General features: G+C 33.1%; 1 protein-coding gene across 1 annotated transcript in view; it reads right to left on the bottom strand.

The window, feature by feature from the left end:
• Positions 1-24,818, bottom strand: part of LOC131927454 (conserved oligomeric Golgi complex subunit 4) — a gene marked incomplete at its 3' end in the record, with an annotated part of 25,137 nt that extends 319 nt beyond the window's left edge. Inside the window, exons 1-10 of the mRNA XM_059283143.1 lie at positions 24,678-24,818; positions 19,287-19,369; positions 17,683-17,797; positions 12,222-12,323; positions 9,858-9,930; positions 3,972-4,165; positions 3,355-3,511; positions 1,333-1,439; positions 1,039-1,088; positions 455-551 (exon numbers count right to left, since the gene is read on the bottom strand). Of these exons, the coding sequence (XP_059139126.1) occupies positions 455-551; positions 1,039-1,088; positions 1,333-1,439; positions 3,355-3,511; positions 3,972-4,165; positions 9,858-9,930; positions 12,222-12,323; positions 17,683-17,797; positions 19,287-19,369; positions 24,678-24,800 (1,101 nt within the window). The remainder of the gene's footprint in view (positions 1-454; positions 552-1,038; positions 1,089-1,332; positions 1,440-3,354; positions 3,512-3,971; positions 4,166-9,857; positions 9,931-12,221; positions 12,324-17,682; positions 17,798-19,286; positions 19,370-24,677) is intronic.
• Between the last annotated feature and the right edge of the window lie 1,229 nt (positions 24,819-26,047).

The raw sequence follows: 26,047 nt of genomic DNA, 5'->3' as shown, positions 1-26,047 counted from the left end.
TGCCCTAAGTTTTGTCATAGTTTTACGTAAAAATTTGTATAAAAAATTGAATACAAGCTATCGCAATGAATAAATGTAGAAATATATGGTTTGGTTTGAGAAACCTAAATGTGTCATCAGATTTTTAAAATTTGTTTAGGGAACAAAGTTAGAGGTTTGAAAAGGTGTTATTTTCACACCTTTTCGTGGTTTTCATGGAAACCAGTACTGCTATTGGCAGCTATATATTAGTTTTGAATCTATTAAACACACTGAAACATATTAAATTACAAAAAATTCTATCTGTGGTGTCTATCCTTAAAACATTCAAATAACTACTAGAAAATACCTTATTTAATTGCAATTGTGTGTCATTATCACTTTCTTAACCCCCTCTTAACCATGTAATGGAAGCCTGACCACCCTGTACCCCACTTTAGAAGTGTGATGTTGCCTATAGACGTAAACTACATACCACTGTCCTACGACGCATAAATCTAAGGTAAAGTTCTGATCTTGAGCTGAGCAGGACCATTTCAGATAAAAGAATATCTAATTCTTTAGGATCCAACCTAAAAGTAAAGTTAAATAATGAACAATGGTTAAATGGTTTTTAAAAATGGTAGCTGTACTGGAAATGTATGTCTTGAATATATGTTCTTTAAGCTGTAGTCCGGAAATAAATTTTTATAAAGCATTTTTTTAAATTTGTTTTAAAACCTTTTTCCCTAAATTATAGAGGTCTCTAGATAATAAAAATCAAATTTTATAAACTATTACTTTTTTTCCTTGGTTGATTATTTGTGCAGCTAAAAAGTTGCTAATATCTATTTAATTTATACTAAAATGTTAACTAATTTTGATCAATATTAGTTACATTGATTATTGCACTTTCTAAAACATACTTTTAAGTCAGACAAATACTAATAAATGATGTTTAAAAAAAAAATTTTAAAGAGCAAAAGTGTGGTGTCACAACTTTTTATCCCCACATATCACAAATACACCACTATCCCCCACATGTATACATTATTTGTGATGGTAAATTTGTCAACTTACTTTTCTGTAAATGTTTTCACAGCACATAAGCATTGTTGAACTTTTCTTATCTTAGAAGGTGAAACAAATTCTAAGGTATTATTTAAATATATTAAGTAAATTAATTTTTAAAACTAAGAACAAAAAACTAGAGATAAATGAAAAAAATAAATGCAAACAAAGTGACAAAAATGTATGTTGGAATATTAATTTGTACTAAGAGATTGTGCTAAGAAAAAAAACTATTGTTTTTTTCTAAATAGATCTCATAAAATGATTACAAACTATTTATAGAAAGCTAGTTATAGTTTGTACCTTTGCTTGATAATCTCTTTGTGTTTTAAAATGTTCAAAAATCTTTCTCGACTGTCTATCACATTCTTTTTGTAAGGTTGTCAGTAACAGGAAAAGTTTACCAGGTCCTTTTGAATCCATATAAAAATATGTTTACTTGATTTATCTACCTACTTACTAAATGTAATAATTAAAAACTTCAATGCCAAATTACCACATTTTAAATATTGGACACCGACTTAAAATGTGCCTTCCTAAAATGATAAATGGGGGATCAGGACTAAAGGCAGACACAGACAAAAGGCTGACTTCCAAACGGCCGACATCCAAACGGCCGACATCCAAAAGGCCGACAAGACAGAAGGCCGACATCCAAAAGGCCGACAAGTTTTATAAAACAACAAACTACAATAACAGACATGTATAATTTTTATTGAAAACCAGTTACATAATGATAAAGGTATATTACAAAATAGAAAAAAATAGGGCCTAGTATGACAAATTGTATGCAACGCCATGCGAAAATTCAAGTGTAGTTCTGTTTCCCCATTCTGCAATTACATTTGTTATCCTGTCCTCTTTCTGTAAATATTGTTTTTTTCACTTTTTTGCTGGCTCTCCAAGCAATATTACCTTCATCTCTACTTCAACTCTACCTTGTTCCTGCTTTAGTTTGTTTAGTAAACAAAAGACTCCAGGATGATCTTTCCCTACAATTACCTCCTGTGCCACCCCTCAACCGTGTTTTGTGTCCTAGGAATCCCATGTACATGACTGTCATGTACAGACCAGAACTCTGGTGGAAAAAGTCGTGGAACCATCACCTCTCTTGTGTTTAACAACCTCACTCGACCACAAACGTAGGTCTCATCAAACCACTTCACCAACTCAGCTGTGTTTGGTGGGAAAATGTTTTTTAATTCATTAAATGCTGCCGGAATCTCTGCACTTGGAAGAAATGCCAATGCTGCTATTTGCCGCATCAGCAGGCAGAACTGTGGATCCTGAACATAAAGAAGTGCCAAGCCCAACGCTTGTAGCTTTCGCCCTGTATTTTGGCTAAGATGAAAAAAACACCCTTTACTTGTAGCTGTTGGGAATTTAATGCAAGCATTGATTGCAGCTTTCTCAAAGTCAGTGACAATAAACCGTGGAGATAAGTGTATGTGCATTTTTTATGCGATATCTGCGAGGTCCTGAAATGCTCATGTATACATAGCTTCGGTTTTTCGAGACATCAAAATGTAGACAAGCAGTAAAACTCTGCAGTTTTCGTAACCTACATGGACCCCATTGTTCACCTGATAAGGATCCCATCTAGCATTGTCTCTTGGCGTTCCACCTTGTTGCATGTGGGCGATGATGCGACGGCTTTTGACTTGGTTCTTTGATGATTGTCTCACCTCGTTGACATAGAAGGAGCAATAAAAGACAGTAGTGACAGCATTTCGCAATATTTAGTTGTTGATTCTTTGTGTTTAAGACACTCCCATAATCTTCAGTCACTTGGAGCCGATGGTTCACCTAATAAGGATAGCAACTAGCATTGTCTCCTGTCTTGAACGTTTCACCTTATTTCATGCCTTATTTCGATAGTTGTTAAGATAGCAGCTATGCAGTAACATATATTTTGCAATATTAGTATTTTTTATGCTTGTCGGCCTTACGGCTGTTGGCCTTATGTCCTGTCGGCCTTTTGGCTGTCTGCCTTATGTCCTGTCGGCCTTTTGTCCATGTCGGCCTTTTGTCTTGTCGGCCTTTTGGATGTCGGCCTTTTGTCCTACACCCGATAAATGGTATTGTCAAACAGTCTAAAATAAAGATAATGAAAAACAGGCAGAACCTACATAAGAACACAGAATAAGACTTGTGATGGAATATAACTTTACCACCAATTCAACACAAAAAAATCATCTGTAGGCTATACAAGCTGTATATATACATATTATGTACATGTGTATGTGTATATACATACAACTATTACATTCTAAAAAAACTAGGTATTGCTAATTACATTTTTCTTAAGTATGTGAATCTACTAACCATAATATGTTTCTACTAAAGGCTGATGTATTTCTACTGCTCTTGCTATGCTTTCAAACAACATTGTTAAAGTGTCAGCAAAAATAACATGCGCTCTTTTATCAGTAGAATCTGGGTGTAATGCAATTTTAAGATTACCATCTGCTTTATCTGAAACCTGGGGGAAAATGTTGACAAGGATTCCTTAATGATTTTTTGAAAAGAAATAAACATTTATTTATTTCAGGTAAAGAATAAATTATATATCTTGTTAATTCAAAATATGAAACATTTTTAATACTAATATGCCAAAAGAAAAATAATAAAATGATATACAGGGTAATTAAATTTGTAATGATTTGAATAAAGACTACACTTAAAATCTAACTATTTTATACAAAATGTTTACTAATTTTAAACTTTGTCTAATAAAGATTTAAAAACAAAATAAATATAATTACTGTTCTTTTTTAAATTAAACTGATGATAAAAATGTCAATTACTGTGTTTGTACAGTTAAATTTAGATATAGAGTCTAGTTATTTTCTAGAACTTAATTGTTTACACCTCTACAACCAAAAGTAATTTCATTTTTTAACATAATATATTTCTTTAAAAACAATTAATAATTAAAATACCTGTGCTGCTAAATACTTCCCAAACTTTGAAAGACCTTCTGATAACATTCCTAAAAGAGGATATATCTTAAAGAATCTTTCAACAGATGCAACATCTCCCTGGTGGACTGCAGTATCAAATTTATTTTGGACAATAGATTTTAACCTTTCCTCTGCTTCATAAATCATTTTAAATGATGAATCAAGAGTTCCACCTGATAAAATAATTTTAAGAAATAGAATTTTAAAGAAATAGAATTGCTAACTATAATAGAATTAAAAAATAGTTATTTGACAGTTTGTTCAGATTGAATCTTGAGATCCTAATCAAATCAAAACTTAATATTATTTACTTGTTTGGACCAATTGGTTGAAGATTAAAGAAGCAAATATGTCACATATTATTTTTATTATCCAGTCTTGTAACAAACATTAGGATAAAAACAACCAAGTTGTTAAAAATGTAATATTAACATTTTAAAAATCTAAACTACACTTTACAGCAAAAAATTTTAAACACACAAAAGTAGCTTTATCGAAAAATATCTGTTTCATTTCATTTTTAATAAAGTTCACACAAATCTGAAAATTTCATATTAAAATTCTTGGCACTTTTGTCAATATATTTTTTTGGTAGTAAATACAATGCTGCTGTATCAGTTGTGTTATGGCCAAAATATATTTTCCCAAAATATAAACCTAAACCAAATGTTGTGTGGCATTGTGGCTTACTTATTTCATATTGTTAACTAGATTAGCTTTCTTTTATTTTTATCCCACAATGCCAGAACAAAGTGATTCTAAGCTTTTTAAACTTTAAGTCTAAATTTGCTTAATTAAAAATATCTTTCTATATGGTGTAAAGAAATACAATCTGTTTTATTCTAAATATATATTTTAAAAGAAGAAATTTACAAATATATCAATTTGGAAAAAGATCATTCAACACACATAAGATCTTTTAATAAGAATATCAAGAAAACCATCAGAAAGAACAATGCAAGGTAATCAATGTTTGCTCAGCTTGTTACCTTTGCGAATTATTGCTTATTACTATATTTTTACATTTTATTTTTATTATTATTCTGTCATTAGAAAATAAAACATGTAAAACACTTAAGTGTTATTTCAATCTGAGTGTGTAAATGTAATATTGTCTATGCTATCAACAGAAAAAAACGTTTGCTTTATTGTAAAATGCACTTTAAAGATAATAGTTTTTTAAACAACTTACAAACAAAACAGTATGTGACGTTTTTATAAAAGCTGTTTGATGAAAAAACAAGTTAATTAAAAAGTCTAGTGACATTTAAGCGCAATTTCCTTATGTTATCTAAAAATAGCTCTGTCGTAGCGTAAATCAAGAGCAGGGTTAGTAAAACCATTGGTTAGTTATTAAAACGTTTTTTATTAATTTTTTTTCAGTATTCTACATGTTTTATTTACAATAGAGTTACATGACTAAAAACCATTGCGCGCCTATCTACCGAACGTGATGTCGCAGCCATTGAACGTGATGGCGCAGCTATTGAAAGTGATGGCGCGTGTGGTGTGGTTGGATAAAAATGCCTACTGATTCGGTCAAAATTTTAATTAATTCAAAAAAAAATTTGTGACCGAACGAAAGGATATTTTTGAAAACTTTCTTCGGCAATATTGTTCTAAATTATGGCAGGAATCGATTGGTACATGTTTCAAGTCGCTAAGTGGTCTGGTTGCCGAGATATGGGCCAAAAACTGCATTTTTTTGAGGTTTTTTGGCTTTTCTTGGAAATCCATGAAAGAAACCCGGAATATTTTTGGCCTATGTTCATCCTTGTAACTTGCTTAACATAATTGCTTTTGGAACTAGTCCTCGATATTGCTTCGTTGAGGAGGAGATACGACTTAAAGCTGCGGACACAGATACATCCATACATTCATTCATCCATCCATTCCCAGAAATGACGAGTTAATAACGCAATTCTCCAGAATGGAAATTGCGCTAAAAATAGTTTCTAGATTACACACAAATATATATAAAGGATCATCCAAAAACAGCAACACACACTAGGGGGAGAGAGGTGATACTGAATTTTAGCTGCTATTTTTGTTGTAAATTTTAATACAAAAAATGAATGGTTTTAACAGACAAAAACATGTAGGCTGAGGTTAAGATGGGGCGTTACAGTCGTTCACTAATTTGAATCAGATATGCCATTAGCAGCCCTAGGCTATCCTTTGAGTGCTATGGCGCCTGTTTGTTTTAAACAGTGCCATAGACTATGGATACAATAGGACATTATAGTCGTTCGCTAAACTGAATCAGGCCAGAGGCGTAGCGACACTTCCCGGCACCCCCCCTCAAACTTTCAATTTGCACCTCCCTCAACCTTTCAATTTATTTTTCCAACCCATTTTGGCGCCCCCTAAGGTCGGCGCCCGGGGACATATCCCCCTCCACCCCCCTCACTACGCTACTGAATCAGGCGCATCCACCTAGGTTGCAATTTGCCCCGAGCTATCCTCGGACACGCTAGTCTATCTATACATCTATATGTATATATGTGTATATGTGAACTTTATTATAGGGGCCTATATAAAAAGCAATGTAGGCGTGTGTGTGTGTGTGTGTGTGTTTGCCTGTCTTCTATGTATTACAAAAACTTTCATCCGATTGCCTTGAAACCTTGGGAAGTTGCTGAGAATACTCCGGAGGTTTCTGCGGGAAAATAAATCTCAAATTCGCAGGGGTAGCGTCCCTGCAGGGCGCAATTTGTTTTTTCTCTATACAAGGTATAAAAAAAAAAAATTTGGTTTGACACCGTTCATCCAAATCGCCATGCAACTTTGGGGAGTTGATTAGAACACACCAGGGGAGGTTTCTGCAAAAAATCTTTTTTCATTTCGCAAGGGCGGCGAGTCAATTTTTCTCAATTAACGGTATACAAAAAAATTAAAGGTGTTCTTCCAAGTGCAATGAAACTTTGTGGAGTTGATGAGAATACCCCAGAGAAGATTTCTGTGGGAAAAAATTAAAATTTCTTATGGGCATTGCCCAGGAGGATGCGATTTTGTCAAAACATGGTTTGGCGCCCCGAGTGCTATCTTAGCACTTGGTATCCGTTAATCGGGAGTCCTGCATAGCGGGTAATGGGTACTACGATAGTCAGCATTAAAACTTCAACAGGCGAAGCTGCCGGCGCCCCGGCTATTGTGGCCCCAAAGCGCCCCTCTGACCACTATGGTGCTTATATTACTATTAAGGAGCACCCTACAATATTGAAAAGGCGGCACACGACATTTGATGATTAAATCCGAGCCAGGCCCATTCCGGTGCCCCAGCGGTAGTGTATTCAAGGGGCTAACTTGTGCGCCCCTCTACGTCCCCGACATTTTAGCGGTGAGTAATTAAAAGTGATATTATGGTGAGTGATTAAAGTAAACTCATGGCATGCTTGGCGATAGTGTAGGTAAACCTATACCCCAATAAATATGATCCAAGAGCAGGCATTGTTTTTGAAAACATGATCACGCATCTAATATAGGATTGGTAACGCATTGATGAAACCCTAATATATTTTTGTCAGATTTTGTCTTTTATGCATTACTACACCTTTCGTCTGACCGCCATGAAACTTTGGGAAGTTGTTAAGAATACTCCTGGAGAGTTTTCTTTGGAAAATTTTTTTTTTCAATTTCACAGGGCAGCGCAATTGGACGCCCCGGCTTATACCGTGAGCGCTATGGCTCCTACATTCGTTTTGAACAGTGCAAAAGACTATGTATAAGATGGGGCTTATAGTCATTAACTAAATTGAATCAGGCGCCATTCACCGGTGCCTGACAGGGTGCAATTTAGCACCACTAGTTATTTCGAGAGTGCTATGGCACCTACATTCATTTTAAGCAGTGTGATAAATTATGGATACAATAGGGCATCATAGACATTCACTAAATTGAATCAGGCGCTTCCGCTAGTATACGCTAGTATGTGTAGTTTTAAATTGTGTACTAATGTATAAAAAATTAATCCGTTTAAAATGAATGTGCAGGCCTATAATGAATAATAACTAGTATATAATTTATATTCCATTCCCATCTATCTATATACTACTAAAACTCAAGTTTGTTTACATGTTTGAATATAATTTTTTGTTTGTTTGTTTGTCCGCTTGGCTACAGGAGAGAATCTGCACTATGTGTAGAGCTGTAAAATAGTAATTAGGTAGAGAACAATTTTTGTTTTCAGACAGACTGTTAATAGCAAATTCATTTAAAGACGTTAATCAATTTATTGATTCATTCATTGGTAGATTACCACATTAATTATAAAAGTTTAAAACAATGACTTTACTTAGAGTGAACAGTGATATCACATGATTTATTTACTTTTTAAAACAACAATGGCTGTTCCATCAAAGATTGTGTTGCCCATTCAGATCTTTAATGCGTTATAAAGCTAATTTTCTGTCGGCTATAGCTTTAACAATACGTCCGTTTGCTATTTTTATTACGCTTCAACACTATTATCAATGTTTTAACAGTTCTTTTTATTTTATTATACAATATATAACATTTCTGTAGATCTAAAGATCAGCTGTCGAAGGAAGAAAAAGTTTTGAATCTAGATCTAGGTCACTAGACTTAACGTAAATTCTAGATCTAGATCAGGCCTTAATTATTTTATATAAATCTTTGTTAAGCTTCAATGATCATCTAATTCGAGAATGCATGGGATTTACCTATCTAGGTTCTAGGGCTAGAGTTACGGCAAAAACTAGAATCTAGACTCGACGTAAATTCTACATCTAGATCTAGACTTAACCCTTGACGTAAATTCTACATATAGAACCTAGAAATAGAATCTATATACTTAACTATTTCAGGCCTTAATTATTTTATATAAATCTATGGAATTGGCTAATTTGGGATATAGGCCCTAATTAAATTTAACATAATAGTACCTATTCGCATAACTGGTTTCTTACTTTGCAGCATGGCTACCATGCGGATGGTAACGGTTCGAGACACATCACGAGAAAGTAAATGTTTTATTTTTTTCAATTTTTATTTTTTTAACGTGAATGATGAAGTTGCCTATCAGGACCTCAGCATATGAAGGGATATGGTGATCAGAGACATGCTCGGCCGGAATTGTTTTTTCAAACGATAAAAACATGTTGTCTGAGACTTGGCGGGACACTAGGCAGGTGAAGCAGAGTTGAGTAGGTCACCTGTGACATCAGTATATGAAGAGACAGTGTGGTCAGACCCATGCTCAACCGTAATGGGTGTTTTTAAAAGATAAAAAAAAACGTCTTTTAGAATGTGGAGTCTGGTTATTTTGTAACAATAAGTGTCAGACGTGATGTTTTTTAAGGATCACCCCGAAACCCAGTTATCCAAGGGATGATGGGTAGTCTAGTTTATAATATAAATGGGAATGGGACAGTGTGGCCTAGCAGTAGAGAGCTAGACTGCTAACCCGCGAGTCTTGAGTTCGAATCATGGGACCACCCAGCTCTGATGGGTACCTAACTTACATTAGGGAAACAAAGGCGGCTGGGCATATTGCTGATCACACTATTACTTCATATGCCAAGATCTCTGAAGCAGATGAATTCTACTTCATCTGACCCATGTGTCTTGGACAAGAATGGGAAATTACGACTATGAAAACAAATGTGGAAAGCAAAAGAATGGTATTAAAATTTAGAGAAACATTCAATGTAAAAATACATATTTTATTATACTAGGTTCCAACAAGATTTTCAATAAGAAACACTGGACAAATCTTCTAATGTGAGTATATAATGAACATGAACTTAATTACTGATAAACTAGAATCTAGTGATGTCATGAGATAAACTAAGAGCAGAACAGCAAAATATGAAAAAATAAGTTTATAAATCAAATAGTTTTTACCTTCAGTAGTTTCTGTGCTCATCCTAATAACAGTTTCATCTAAACTTCTAAATCTATGAATGTGACCAGCAGCCTTTATTTAAAAAATAATATTAAAAAATTCATAATCAGATTGTTTAGGGTGGTTTGATGTGTGTGTTTTATCATGATATTTCAGTGCAACTTAATGTTGGTGCAAGAGATACTTAGCAACTGGTTGCTATGGTATGAAAGACTATATATATATAATATATATATATATATATATATATATATATATATATATATATATATATATATATATATATATATATATATATATATATTAAAATACATATTAACAAAACTTTATTTAGTTATCCACCCCTTTACTTTCTTAAAACAATGTGATTAATGGATTTCTTTTGTTATACAATCAAAGCAAGTTGGTAAAATCTGTTTTCTCATTTTTAAGCTTTCAGAAAGCACCATTTTTACTAGCTCTAAAACTTAAAACTGAACCCTTTCAATAGCCAATAAAATTCTCTATGTAAAAAATTGATTGGAATCTTCAATGCTTTTAACAAAAAGTTGTCTAGGCAACCTGTCATTCCATGAATTTCATCTCATTTTGTTTAACTGTCTTAATGTAGGTAACAAATCAGTTTATTGGAAATTATGCTAATAGTGACAATAGATGACAATTTAAAACAAATCCAAAGGTTATTTATTTATTATCCTGCCAAACATATAACTAGACCAACCTTAGTGTTGGCTGGTTAATTTATTGTTTTTGTCTTTAAGTAAAATAGTTACTTGATTAATGGGGCTCACCCAGGATGAGGCCAACTAGAATAATTGGATAGTGGAGGGTATTTTTATGTATTGAATATTATGTCAGACTATTTTGGATGAAATTTTGGTTGTCACTTTTTGCTTATTTTGGAAGTTATATTTTTGTTGTGTTTCATCCTAACTAAAACTAAATAACAAGATGGCGCTCGGGTCTCATGGTGCAGTGGTCTGGCTGTGGTGTCACCAGGTAATTTATGGGCTTTAGGCCACGTTGATTAACGTCCCCAGGTCTTTAATTGTGCACCTCACACGGTGTGAATTCAATCAGCGGTGTGGAAGGTCAGATCCTAGCTTTCTCACGGCCATACTTCACACCTCAGGTTTGACCACGATGGTCAGTTTGCTGCATTTCATTTTAATGGCCTACGGGTTAATTCGAGTCAAGCAGGTGGTATGAAGTGATGGGAAAGAGGTGAGCAAAACTAGCCTATATAAGAGAAAGGGTGGCTATGGGTAAGACACACACATAGCTGGGGCTCGGCATTATCGTCTAGGCCTTGGATGGTGACAGCCCTAGGGCTGGCCGCGAAGGCTGGCTTATAGGGCTTGTATTATATAATATATATAAAGACAAACGTACCTGTCTTGCACGTTGAATTTTGTGGCTGTTATACATTGTATTGAATTATATATAAGTGATTTAGGGAATAGAGTAGATAGACTAGTTAGATATAATTTATTAGCTTCAGTAAGAAAGGGAGATATGTGGTAATGAACCTTTAGGTAATAATTAGAAATAGGTCTAGGATATGAGCCAATGGTCAGTAGGTATAAACCAATCAACAGACATATAAACAAATCAAGCAAGATGACAAGTCACACAGGGTTGAAAAGAAGATAATGTTAGGAGTTAGGTGAAGAGTGGAGAGCCAGCCAAGGAGTAGATTGTTTTTCAGGAGGAGTAGTAGAAGGAGGTTATAGTTAAGTAGTTAGAAAGAAGTTGAAATTTAGAATTGAGTTAAAGTTGAACAGGGTTTAGAAAGTCGTGTCGTAAATTAATTAATATTAGCAGAGCTAGCAGGGACAGAATGTTTTCATGTATAGATAAAAAAAATGTTGATATTTCTTATATTATATTTAGCACTGTAGAAAGCAACAGGCTCATAAGTGAAGGACAAGTGATCCCTGTACAAGTACATCTGTTGAAGCTCTCACACACTAATCACTTCTTCTTCGTTCTTAATTTTTAGTGTTGGAAGTGATTGAACTCGAGACTTTTCGGTTTAGCAACAATGGGCTTTTACCGACTCAACCACGCCGACCCCTTTCCAACACAATTAAGAATACCTGTCAACTGGTTACCATTGAGGCCATTGACTCCGATTTCAGCCTGCTTTTCTTTTTGGATTTGCTTCCATAGCCTTTGTCCAACCAAGAACAAACTACAAGGCAGCAGTTGTTTGATTTTGGAGTTGTCTCTCCTAGAAGAGTGGCTGTCCCCAGCTAACAAACCTCATCTGCCCGAGGGTTCGAACTTTGTAATGAAATGTGAAATTATACAATTAAACTTTAACTGATAACTCAAGAAATCTGAAAATTATACTTTCTTACTTTTTCATAATCTTCATTCTGTAAAGCTGTTTGGACTCCATCAGTACAAAATTTGAGATCTAATATATCCTCTACACGTTGCATACAATCCACAACACGACTCTTTAAAAAATTTGCAATATATCAATCAATCTAAATATTTAAATTGTCAGAGAATATAAAAATTGTATATAGAAATCTATTATATCAAAGCTTAACAGGACTCATGTGTAATGTAATATAATATAGCCACACTTTGTTACATATGAAGCAGTAAGAATAAAAAATATACACACAATCACCAAAATTATGTAATGTTGCAATTTTTAAAAAAATGCTTATCAAATCTTTAACTCAAAAAAATTAGTGGTGTGTACGTGGGACTGTTTCTAAAAAAGGGAATTGGACTCTTATCCTGCATATGAAAAGTAAAATTAAGAACAGAAGGGCTAATGTTTATAAAAATAAACCCAAATCTGTAAATAAATTGAGTATTCATAGCTAAACTTGGGTCACCGATACCACAAATGATGACATTTTTTACAATTTTTACCTCCTCCGCCCTACCCAAAACATCATTACCAAAAAGCCAGAACCTCGAACCTAAATGGCATCACTCACACCTTTGTCTACATCACTCTGAAATCAGCATTTTTTTAAAAGCGATTTCTTTTTTTCTAAAATATTTACTGAGCTTGGTCTACATTGAGTATATATATAGATCAATATATTGCAATTTACAAAAAAAAGTCTTAATTTTAACAACATGAATTAATGGCTAAAATATCATCTTCTAACATTATTGCAAAATGTTTTAGTAACAATTTCAGAAGACATCCTTTCCGCCTTGAATTACACTGTTAAAAAAAATTCAAGCCTCCCCTCTGAAGTATGATGTCATAACTCATGGTGACCTCTAATACAAATTAACAGAATTAGAGGTCCATGGACCTGAGAAGGCTTAGGACTTATTAACCTTATGAGATGGTTAATAGCTGTAAAATTTGTTTTTGTAAAAATACCTCCTGCAGGTATAGAAAATAATACTTTCAACAAATAAAACATGAGTGATTTCTCCTAAACTTTCTTGTATATTGTTACACAACAGTAAGGGGGATGGCACTTTCAGTGCAATGGAGGCCACCGAGTTGACGAGAATCCTTCCATCATATTGTTGACATGGATAAAATTGTTTTTTTAATTTATTTTGACTTCATAGCCGCAGTGAAAATAATAAAAAATAAAAACTTCAGTCTAAAAATAATTCATAAATGTAATATTTTTAGAATCTATTTATAAAATTAGCAAATACAGAGAACTTGAAAATAATTGTTTGAGTTTAAGGCTACATTTCTATTTATTTTCATCAAGCCTAAGTTATAACCTGATGTTTTGCTTCATAAGACAAACATTGAATGGCTGTACAGTAACTCTGTGATCCATAGTTATTTGTTTACAAAACTTTGCAGATAAAGTTTTTAAAATAACATAATGCTGTCTTAAACCACATGACCTGATCTGCCTTTTTTTGGTTACATTTTGTTACTTGTATGATCAAATTTATGCTAGCCTTTCAATTAACATGATGTCATTGTTTATGTCGCCATTACATCTTGAAAACAAAATTGCTTTTGCCTTTTTTTTTAAATTGTGTGTAATTACCGAAAATACGAAAACGTAAAATACAACAACTATTTTTTTTAAAGTCCAAAAAAAAAAAAATAGTCAGGATTTTATAACCAAATTAATTTTAATTACACCATACATGATTTTAAAAATATTTAATGGGCTTCTCAAATAAATTGGAGACTATTCTCTTTTGGGTCCATTGGGCTAGAGAAATGTGTTGTTTTAATTTCTTTTAATAATTTAATTTTTTTTTTAAATAGAACAAAATCGAGTAGGAAAAAGGATTGAACACCAAATCAACAAAAATGTTTGCATAATTGAACGGGACATTAGTACTCTATTAAAGAGTCTGATTAATTTTTAAAAGTTAGTTAAACATTAAATTAAGTCACATTTTATGTCAATGAGTCTTGACCTACTTAAAGAGTTTGAAACTAATGGTCAGGTAGAAGTAATTTTTTTTTTTGAGAAATTGGAAACACTATAAAGTACTACTTCAGGTCACAGAATTCACTCAAAATTTGAAAGAATCAAGAGAATAAGATCTTATATGCATAACATTTTGTACACCTAACTAATATGGTACTTATGTTATCTGTATTTTAGAGTGTAATCCTCAGCAATGATTTTGAAACTACACTAAAATTTCCAAATTAAATGGAAAGCAGTTGAAAATGGTGGTAGCTCACTTCCTGTGTAAAAACTGAAGGTGAAATTAAAAAATACCAGTAGACAAATCTTATCTAGACTACCAAATAAAACATTTTCTTTTATAGAATCACAAAACTTAAGAAAAAAGTTCCAATCACTTTTGGGTGAAAATAAGTAACTGAAAAATATCAGAGGAAAAATTCTGACAGAAAATTGGAATTCTGAAAAATCAAAATCCTCTGAAATTCTGAAGTCACATCCCTATTTATTTTTACCTTTTCGCCTACACCTTTACTATAAGACCAGTTTTCCACTCGTCTGGAATTTTTCCATTATTCCAGACTTCTTGCTAAATTTAAAAATAATTTTTGATGTGTTTATGGTTTCTGCTTCAAGTATTATTGCAATTTTACTATCTGCACCAGTGCATTTCCTGAGTTCAGTTTTCATATAGCTATTAGCACTTCTGATATTTGTATGGGTCCAATATTACTGTCTGGTTCTTTTTGGCTTGGTGGTTAGTCAATGTGTTTAGAAGGTGGCTGTCTGCTTAGCAGGCCTATAAAATATTGCTTTTCACCTATGTCGTGTTTATTTTTCAATTTAAGAGAACTGTTGTTTCCATTTTTACTTTCTAGCTAGGTTGATGAAATTTCTTATACGAATTTGTAGTTCTGTATCAACTTTTCAGGGATTTCTGATAACCGAAAGTGGAACTTATTCTACTTTCTATTTTTCTAAAGCCTATAATTTGAGTACTGTTTCAGATAGATAAATGAAATCTCACATGTAAGTAAAAAATCTAATTCTCAGTCTTTTATTTTTATTAAATTTTGAGTAACATCCGTTGACCGGAAGTAGTAATTTACACATTTCCAATTTCTCAAAAAACTAATGTGAATTTATAAAGTACTAATAATATTCCCCACTATTATACACAGATTGTTTTGGTGGTCACTTGGTGCGCAATTCTTTTTTTTAGGAGATTCAATTCTATTTTAAAAAGTTTAAGTAATTAAAAATGGATTAAAAATCATGTCTATATCCTGAGTTGTCATCCCCTATATAAGTGCTATATAAGAATACTCGAGAAAGTTTAGGGGAGATCACTCCCGGTTTATTAAAGTTGTTTAATAATATAATATTGTAATGGGTCTTAGAATAATTTATAATAAGGCTAGCATTATCTGCATCAAGGGTAACACCCCCCCCCCCCTCAAATCATACAATTATGATGTTTCGTTGATTTATGGGATGCAATTTTTAAAATTCATTAAATTAGTGCCTTGAACAGTTATTGCAAAATGTTTTTGTAATCATTTCATTTTTAATGGACTGGTTTATTTTATTGAAGTGTGGTCGGATTTCATGTCAAGATTCTGTTATGTTGTTCAAGGTGTTAATGACATTTCAATTTATTGAGACAATATGTGTACTGCACACAAGCATTTTCTCCCCTGTATTAGTGTGGGTTTTTAAGTCCATCAGGTGTACTTTGAACATAACTCAAAAACAGTGAACACCAATTATTTCTGCTTTTGGTATTGTAAATCTTTAAATCAATTTTTAATTATTAAACACTTAATTTAATTATTTCAAAATAGATATTCCTTGGTGATCTGAACACATATACATGCACTTGGGTAGAAATTGTATTGTAAAATGTCATCTTTACAGCCTAAAAGAGGAGTCTAACTAAATAAAAGCTACTGCATCTCAGTCGCAAATAGAAGTTTCTCAATAATTGCTCACAAATAGGAAGAATATACAAAAAACCTTTATAGCAACAACCTGAAAATAAGAAAATAAAACTAATTTGTTTTCTTTCATAAAAGCTTTTGCCACTAAAATATAAAAGAACCCATGTGCAACAAATAGCTTATATGAAAGAAAACAAGTTTTATTTTCTTATTTTCAGTGCATTTAAAAGCTTGTTGCTATAAAGGTTTTTTTTTTATATTTATTTGTTGTTTTTTATTTTTAGTGATTCCTAATTTAAGAATTAGAACTAAAAATATTTGCTTTAAAACACCAACAGTAGCTCTTGATTTCTGAAGGATGATTATCTGCCCCTTGAAAGCAGCCATCCGTGACCGTATTTTACAGACAAAAGCAAGTTTTTAATGGAGGCAAGCGAGTTGACGAGATTCCTTCCATAATGTTGTTGTCATGGAATAAAAACGTGCCTTTTAGATTTAGACCGTAAAAAAAAATAAAAAATAAAAACTTAAGCCTAAAATTAATTTAGAAATTTTATATTCTTAGAATAAATGCTATAAAAGTTGCAAATCCAGAGAACTTGAAAATAATTTGTTGAGTTTAAGGCTACATTTCTATTTATTTTCATCAAGCCTAAGTTATAACCGGATGTTTCACTTTCGTAAAACAAATATTGATTGGCTGTACAGTAACTTAGTAATCGATAACTATTTGTTTACAAAACTTTGCAGATCAAGTTTTTAAATTACAATGCAAATTTAAAACCCCATGACCTAGTTTTCTATTTTTAGCTTACAATGTGTACAATAAAATCTATGGCAGCCTATCCAATAGCAGGATGCCATGTTTATGTCGCCATTACACGTGAAAACCAAATTGTTTTTGCTTTTTTTTAAATTTTTATTTAGTTACCGAAAATATTATAAACATCAAATACATCCAATCTTTAGTAAAGTCCGAAAAAAACCAGACAGGCAGGATTTTATAACCATATTAATTGTAAATACGCTGTGCATGATTTTTTAATGAATTTATACACCTCTCAAATACCTTTGAGACTTTTCTCGCTGGTGTCCATTATGATACCTCCTCTTAGTTTAAAATCTCTATTATCTGCCCTTAAAAGCCTTCACCAGATAGACCAGCTCTACAATTGTAAACATTCTAATGAACCAAAGCTCACCAGACTGTTGGTGTGATTGGGTAGTTAGTTATCTCCACTTCTGTTATTGAATATAGTTATCTATTGAATTATTTAATTGTGTAATCTTCCCTTAGTGTCGAAACTGGCTAATTAATTTTTAATGACTAATTAAACATCTAATCAAATTAAAAAATAGATTGACGTGTATTGTCATCTAATTGGAACATATCTGTAAAGTTTGAACAAAACGTGGCATTAGAAGTGGGTCAAAATAGAGATTTGTCACAAACCCACAAATAGACATTGCGAACTAAATTAAAGCTTGTAAAAAATACAAACCTTTGCTAGATCAAGTTTTCTAACTTTGCTGCTAACATTTTCAGCTAGAGTAGATGTGAAAGATATCATACCACAAAGCTGTTTTGAATCAGCTTCAAGCATCTGAAGACTTGGTCTGCAAAAAAAATCAGAAAAGTGAAGCATCTAGTTAGATAAAAAAAATTCAACTGCAATTTTGAGGGGGGGGGGGGGGGGGTGTTGTAGGTTGAGGTGTGATGTCATTTTAGGGGGGAGGGGGGTATCTGGCTTTTTGTGACGGTATGGGGGGGGGGGGGGGGGGTTGTAAAAATCATCAAAAAAAGTGTGACGACATTTATGGGTGACTCCATACTACTAAAACTCAACTTTGTTTACATGTTGAATATTTTTTTTTTGTTTGTCCGCTTGGCTACAGGAGAGAATCTGCACTATGTGTAGAGCTGTAAAATAGTAATTAGAGAACAATATTTGTTTTCAGACAGACTGTTAATCACAAATTTATTTAAAGACGTTAATTAATTTATTGATTTATTCATTGGTAGATTAACCACATTAATTATAAAAGTTTAAAACAATGACTTTACTTAGAGTGAATGGTGACATCACATGATTTATTTACTTTTTAAAACAACAATGGCTGTTCCATCAAAGATTGTGTTGCCCATTCAGAACTTTAACGCGTTATAAAGCTAATTTTCTGTCGGCTATAACTTAAACAATACATCCGTTTGCTATTTTTATTACGTTTGAACAATATTATCAATGATTTAACAGTTCTTTTTATTTTATTATACAATACGTAACATTTCTGTAGATCTACAGATCAGCTGTCAAAGGAAGAAAGAGTTATAAATCTAGATCTAGACTTAATGTAAATTCTACATCTAGAATCTAGAATCGATTTCAGGCCTTAATTATTTTATATAAATCTTTGTTTAGCTTCAATGATCATCTAATTCGAAAATGCATGGGATTTATCTATCTAGGTTCTAATCTAGAGTTACGGCAAAAACTATAATCTAGACTCAACGTAAATTCTACATCTAGATCTCGACTTAACCCTTTATTTACGGAATTAGGTTGAGAATGACATTTTTTCTTAAGCAATGTGTTATGATATTGCTTTTGGCACACTTAAAGCATATGTCGAAGGGAATTTTGTTTTATAAATTTTTAAGGGCCCAAACATATATTGGTACTTATAAGTACTGTTAGGAATGTAGGACATTTTTTCCAAAAATTAAAGAATTTACAAAACAGGAAAAAATGATACAACTTATTAACTAATAACATGGCAATCATTATAACAATCATTTTTTGTAATTTTCATGCATAAACCCAACACAAAACTACATTTTGAGTAGGATTTTTACTGGATTTTCTATCGGAACACATCTTAGACCTCAAACAAAGCAAAAGGGGCCGATAGATTGATTATAAAATAAATTGCTACGTTTTCATTTCTAAAGCAAAAATAGATTAGCTGGGCTAAACAAAAAATATTTGTAGTAAGTGAAAATATAGAACACACACAACACATGATCAATAAAAATATATATATTTATATTGCTAGTACACCATACTTAAAAGGTTAAACATTCCTAAACCAAAAATGAAAAACTCACATCATTTTATGCAAGGATGACATCTTATGCTCTAATAAACCTTGATGCTCCAAAAGTTCCTTTAATTCATCATCAATATAGACCTAAATTTAATAAAAAGAAAAGTAAGACTTGCACTGTACTTACAATACATGGAGCTTCAAAAGACTAAAATATATACACCAACATATGACTGAGGGAATTTAAGAAAGATGGGGGTGGGAGGAAGCAAAAGTCACTGAGTTGTTCACATTTAAATCTCAGTTTTAGAAAATAAGATCACACGTCTAAATATATAGGATTGGTAACACATTGATGAAAACCTCTTAAGATATTTTGTTGGACTTTATCCCCGTGGCAACGCACAGGGACGCGCACGCTAGTTTGTGATATAATTTTTCAAAAGACAATTTTTGAAAAATCGATTTGCAGCTGTTGCTGTTTTGGTTTCCTTATGTTATCTCCCATTTACAGTATTTTCTGTTATTTGCCCCATTAAAAAACAAAAAAGTTGATTTCTTAGCTTCTAATTAAGTTAGCAATATAAATTAAGTATCCTTGAAAGTTTGTAAAGCTTAACTTCAACACCAAGTAACTTACAGGTTTATTAGGTATAAATCTCACTCAATATAATCTTAGTCTACTACCTACAATATATTGAGGGAAAAGCAGGAGGGCGATCGCAGCGATGGTTTAACCGTGCGCTGTGTGGGTCGTGAAGGGCTTTCTGAGGGGTTGCGAACTTGTAGACTAAACCGTAGCAATGATTTAAAAATACTAAATATTTAGAATATCTGAAATTCAGCTTTACTAAATGAGCCACATTTTTATTAACCTTCTTAATACCACAAGGTTAACTAGATCTAGACAGGCCTATCTAGATCTATAAACTTGCCTAAATTAAAAATAATAATGCCCAATTTTATAAACTGCACTGAATTACAGTTTTAGTTATAGGCAACTATAATAGAAAGAAAACACTTTCATTAATGTCATTTAAGAATTTATCAAAGGATACACTTCACTAAACATTTTATAAATAAGAATACTGTGAAATGTCAATCTTTGAGTTTTAGCATATCTCAACACTTTTCATCAGAAACATTACAAGAACCAAAATTTTCTAAATTAATAATAACATTTTTACCATGTTATACACGGACACAAATCTAATGTTTATGGCAAATCGTTAAGTATCTTGATCATATTGTGCTGTTTTTGTAGGTTCTAACTCTATACATTACCTGTACAATATGTATACTAGCATTCTTATTACTAACACCAGAATCAATATGTAAAGTTTAATCTTTATTTTTATAGTAGCAACAAAGAAGTGCAATATATTAGCCTGTAGTTAATAATCATAGTCTAATTGTGCTGTACCATATTCAAGTACACTATTTATAGTTTTCCTCTAGCTCTGTTTATTTTACTTACATGTTTGTATTTTTTACATTCTCTAGTCCTATTAATAATTAAAGTTTCATGGTGGTATATGGAATAGCAACCTAGTTGTGCTATCCTCCTATGGCAGTCACTAAAGAACAGTGCCACACCCCTTAGTTTGACTTCATTATTTCTAGTTATTTCTAGTTATCTTTTTTCTAATTTTTATTTTATTTGTAGACTTCTATTGCCTATATCATTGAGTACAAATGTGCAAAGTTTTATCATTATATCACACGTCTCAAATTCAGCTTACAATGAAACATAACAAGTTAAACACATAACTTTGAAAATTCATATAAAAAAACTATTAGGCCTAGAATGATAAATTTGGTATTTTTATCAATGGGGTATATTATAGAATTAATCTGGGTAAAATCTTAGTTTAGCGTCGTAAATTCCAACATAGCTAGTAATGTGCGATGAAGGTAACAACTAATGAATATTTCTTTCATTTGGCCATATTTATGTCATAATTAACATATTATAACAGATAATTGGATAACAAATCACAATCCAAGACCAAACCAGTCATAAATATCCTGGAATAAAGTTATAAACTTTAAACTACCCCGTTTGAGACAACAATGAGTAAATACAAGCAGCGGCCATGTTTCAAAAACAATAATAGAGTAGTTTCCCTTGAAAAAATGTCTATTTGCATGTCTTTTGTGTTGATTTTGTGGTTTAACATGATTGTTTTGTATTGTTTTAATATATGCCTCGGGGTCGCCCATAAATGACGTCACACTCGTGGGGGGGATGGGGGTCCGTAATTTTGTGACGGTGTGTGATGAGGGGCAGGGGGGGTTCAGATGGTGTGACGTCACACTTTTGCATTATAAAAAAGCAATGTTAGAAAACAGATTTTAGACGCTTTTTTGCGTCTTAGAAAACTGTTTTAATACATTGTGATAACAATTGATTAAACTACTCTATTTGCACAGAGTTCAGACAAGATTTTGGAAAAATATAGCTGTTTAAAAAAAATTCAACTGCAATTTTGAGGGGGGGGGTGGGTTGTAGGCTGAGGTGTGACGTCATTTTAGGGGGGGGGGGGGGGGGGTCTGGCTTTTTTATGATGACGTGTGACGGAGGGGAGGGGGGGGGGGAGGTAAAAATCGTCCAAAAAAGCGTGAAGACATTTATGGATGACCCCCTGTATAGTATTTTTTTTTTTTCAATATAGTTGACATGAATGACTAATAGACCTTTTTCCAAGACCACAACAATTGTTGGGAGGTCGAACTTTTGAACACTTTATTTGCAGTTAGCAAATCAATATTAAATCGCTCATAAATGACGTCGCTCTTAAGATAGATATGACAGCGTGCATTATTACAGAACAAACATAGGAACATATTGTTTCAGATAGAAATTGTGATTTGTGGTGGGGAGAGGTTGAGTAGAACTCAGCGATGTGATTTTGGAGACGGGTCACGTTTTTTTTTCCTCATGAAAACAGGGGATGGTTGTGGGAGAAAGACCAGCTGTAGAAGTATTGACTCGTCATTCATTGGTGATCCATTTTCTCAGTGGGGACGATAGAACTATTAAGAAGGGTCAAGAAATGTAAAAAGCTTCATGAGTCGCATTTCTTGAACCCCACCTTTTTCATTCCCCCACTTAGCACATCGTCACCGAGTTAACGCTCGCACGTGACGTCATGTACCGGTTCCGCCGACCGTAAGGCTAATTTTATAGAAAAAAAAAACAAGCACTGCCTTTTTGACGCTTATGCGACATTTAATTTTATTACATAAGTTGGTGTTCATTAAACAGCCCCTAACACATCTATCACTCGTCCATTTAAACGTACGTAGTTATTTCTGCAAACTTGCTGTCTTGAGACTTTCGGCCCTTTAAAAATGTATTAAGCTCTCACTGTATTGAACCAGACTACCCATATTAAGCTCCAAAAGAAGCCGTCCGATTTTAAAGCTGCTCTGCGCTTATAAAAAGCACAATAAACGATAAGATGACACTTATATTAAAGTAAATTATAGTTCTGAATCTTGATACATTAAAATTGATATTCGGAAATTAAGAGCCAGATAGTCAACATGATATTTCAATTTAAGTCCAAGAAAATAAATGTCCTCAAACGATGGAACATTACTAAATTTTCGTGCAGTTTAGCGAAATTAAATTTAAGTATTTACGTCATCTTACAAAGCGCGATAGCCTACTGGTGCTCTAACACGGCCCATGCTAATGGCCGTATTCCTAACTCCCCGCATTAGATGCAGCTTTTTCGTCAGCAGGCATTTGGTGGCCAGCCTTTTTGACGGGGATAATGTGTTGAGGCCGTTTTGCCAAATGTCTTAAACTAGCAGGCTTGCAACATTTGTGATGATTCGTTTTAAGCAAGGTATACGTATACTAATGCTTATTTATCGTTATTTTGATTAAACAAAGCATTATAGAGGTTCTCCATTAACCACCTAGGTATTTTTCCCCGTTCACCTCCTTTCGCGAGACCGACACTTCATAAATTGCGGAGCCGCCTGAGTTGACGTCACAAATCTTCACTCACTCCCGTAGCAAATCATATGTGACATCATTTATGGACAACCCCATACCACTCACTTGGGTACTTGATGTTGACATTTTGACAACAAAGGATAACCAAAACGTGTCTGGCGGGTGGAGACTTGCGATCGACCATAATGACAACACGCACTTAAGGGGTGGAGTGGCTGATTGTTTTAGATGATGTTTTAGAGGGAAGGTGGTGGATAATACATTTTGTCCCTCTGTATATATAAATGATGACAAACATTTAATGTTGTCAAAATTATGGTTAGAAATCTTAGATAAGGCAGAGTGAAGCGTAATTTTTTTACATTATGACTTGTTGTGACATTGACAACAAAAATATGACGGAGGTTGGGGTTTAATTAAGGTAAAGAGAAGTAAAAAAAATGACATAAGTTACGATAGAATCACTAATTAATGAAAAGAAAAACCTGAAATGAAAATAGTGAACATTCAAACTATATAGTAATAGTAAGATGAAATAAACATTAGTAAAAAAAAACGAGATTTAATACATGGATACAAGTTGCATCTCACAATGCTTCTAGAATTAATAAAGTTGTTTGTTAGGAAATTCAGTTTTTAAAGAGCAGAATTTTAAAAAAAAATTCTTTGTAATACGGACTATACATATTTAAATACATTTTCATACAAATAGAAATGAAAGGGAAGCTATTCTAAATAACATTTTCTTAAGATGGCTGCTGTTTTCAATAGCAAATTTACTATCTCGAACAGGGTTGATAAAAATTAATTTCAGGATAGGCCTATTTAAATTGATTTAACCATAAATGGTGATCTATTATTCAATTATTTATAATATTTTATCAAAATATACGAAAATGTACCCATATTTAATGACATATTCATTAATTCACTCTCTCCTACATTACTGACATTACTAGATCTAGTTTTGGCCGAATTTACAACGCTAAACTAAGATTTTACCTTAATCTGTGTCCGTTTTATCATTCTATTATAATTAGGAAACATTTCTCAATATGCCTAGCCTAATATTAATAAATAGGGCCTAATAATTATTAATTAATAATTAGGCCTACTAAAATTTAAGGAGTCACCTTTTTTTCACATTACTAGATCTAGATCTAGATTCTAGTCTCGGCCGATTTTGCGTACCTAAAAAACGATAGATGTAAATATCTAGATTAGATCTAGATTCTAATCTAGATCTAAATCTAGAAAGTAGATAGATTCTAGATCTAGACCGTACGCCGTACAGTGTACACTGTACTGTACACTCAAGTACACTGTGTACAGTAGTTTGCATTGATCATCAACATCAATGATTGATGATGATTTAATATTTAATATTTAATAATGATTGTTGACTGAATCATCAGCCGTCAGCAACTTTTAACATACAAACGATTAATCATCATCAACACTATTTTAAAAAATGATAATGACCTCGTCGTTAATTATTTTTTTTAAAGTGATAATCATTTCATCATTATCCGTTAAACTTTCAACTTCAAGAAATGTCGAATTCGACGTAAACCCCACGTCTGCCATTTTATGGAAATCCGTCATTCCAAGGAAGTGATCTCCCCTAAACTTTTTAACATATTTTAAAAGCCGTCACGGACAGGCCTTGCATTGGCTTTCAGAAAAACTTATCTGACATGACTGGTGTGCTTATTAAAACTGATTGTAGTTTCATGACGGTTAAGTTGAACAGAAGCAGTGGCGTATTCAGGATCATCTCAAATGGGGGGGGAGCGTTCAAATTTTTTCCATTATATATATATATATATATATATATATATATATATATATATATATATATATATATATATATATATATATATATATATATATATATATATATATTTATATATATATATATATATGTGTGTGTGTGTGTGTTACGGTCAAAGTCCGAGGTGCGACCAAAGCCCGCATTGGCTGGCCGGATCTCTTGGTTAAAGTCCGAAGAGCTTAGCGCTGAGAGTGCATTTCATACATTGACCGGCCAATACGCGCACTGGCCGGGACCTGATGGCCAAAGTCCGAAAAGTTTAAAATTAACAAACTATTACATACATTGGCCAGCCAATGCACGCACTCGCCGGATGTCCTATCTAGTTGTGATCGCGTTTTCATTATTCTGGGTGCGGCGAGTAACGTATTGTTTGTATGGCATTCTATATGCAATGCGACATGGACCAAAAGGACAGTCAGACCAAGTGACAAACATACCAGATTGCTGCCAAAATAAATAATCCAAATCCTAATGAGAGAGAAAGTGTGAATCAAGTTATTTTTGAACTAGCCAAAGCCAAGGTTCAGTAGAACGTACCAACCAAGATGTTCAAAACATGATGCTGACATGGATGCAGACAAATGAATCAGCTCATTGGGCTGAGAGTCTCAAATTCATTCAATGTATGAAAAACCTTTCTTTTCATCAAGGAATCCAAAAATCGCCATACGAAGTCTTGTTTGGATGCAAAACAAAAGTGGGACTTAGCACTTTAAATCTACCAAGAGAGGCTCTCGATAATTTAGATACTGAGGAAGATCTTGAGAACATTGAACAAGAAATGGAGGTTGCCATAGATGCAACGATATCCTCAGCTAACACATATGCTGCCGTGGCGGAACGTCCAGACCAGTTGCGTGACAATAATATGATCAATAAATTATGTGTAGTTTGTGAAAAATATTGTAGTGCAGCCCATTCTTGTGGATCCTGTGGCAACGATGTCCATGCAATGTGCGGAATAGCCAATAAAGCAGACGAAGGTTACGGGGGGAAAATCACTTGCAGATTATGT

The sequence above is a fragment of the Physella acuta genome, unplaced genomic scaffold (assembly GCF_028476545.2).
Source record: "Physella acuta isolate Inbredline_101_S28 unplaced genomic scaffold, ASM2847654v3 ptg001403l, whole genome shotgun sequence".
In the NCBI taxonomy this organism is placed as follows: Eukaryota; Metazoa; Mollusca; class Gastropoda; family Physidae; genus Physella; species Physella acuta.
This window is presented reverse-complemented; position numbering and strand designations above follow the sequence as displayed.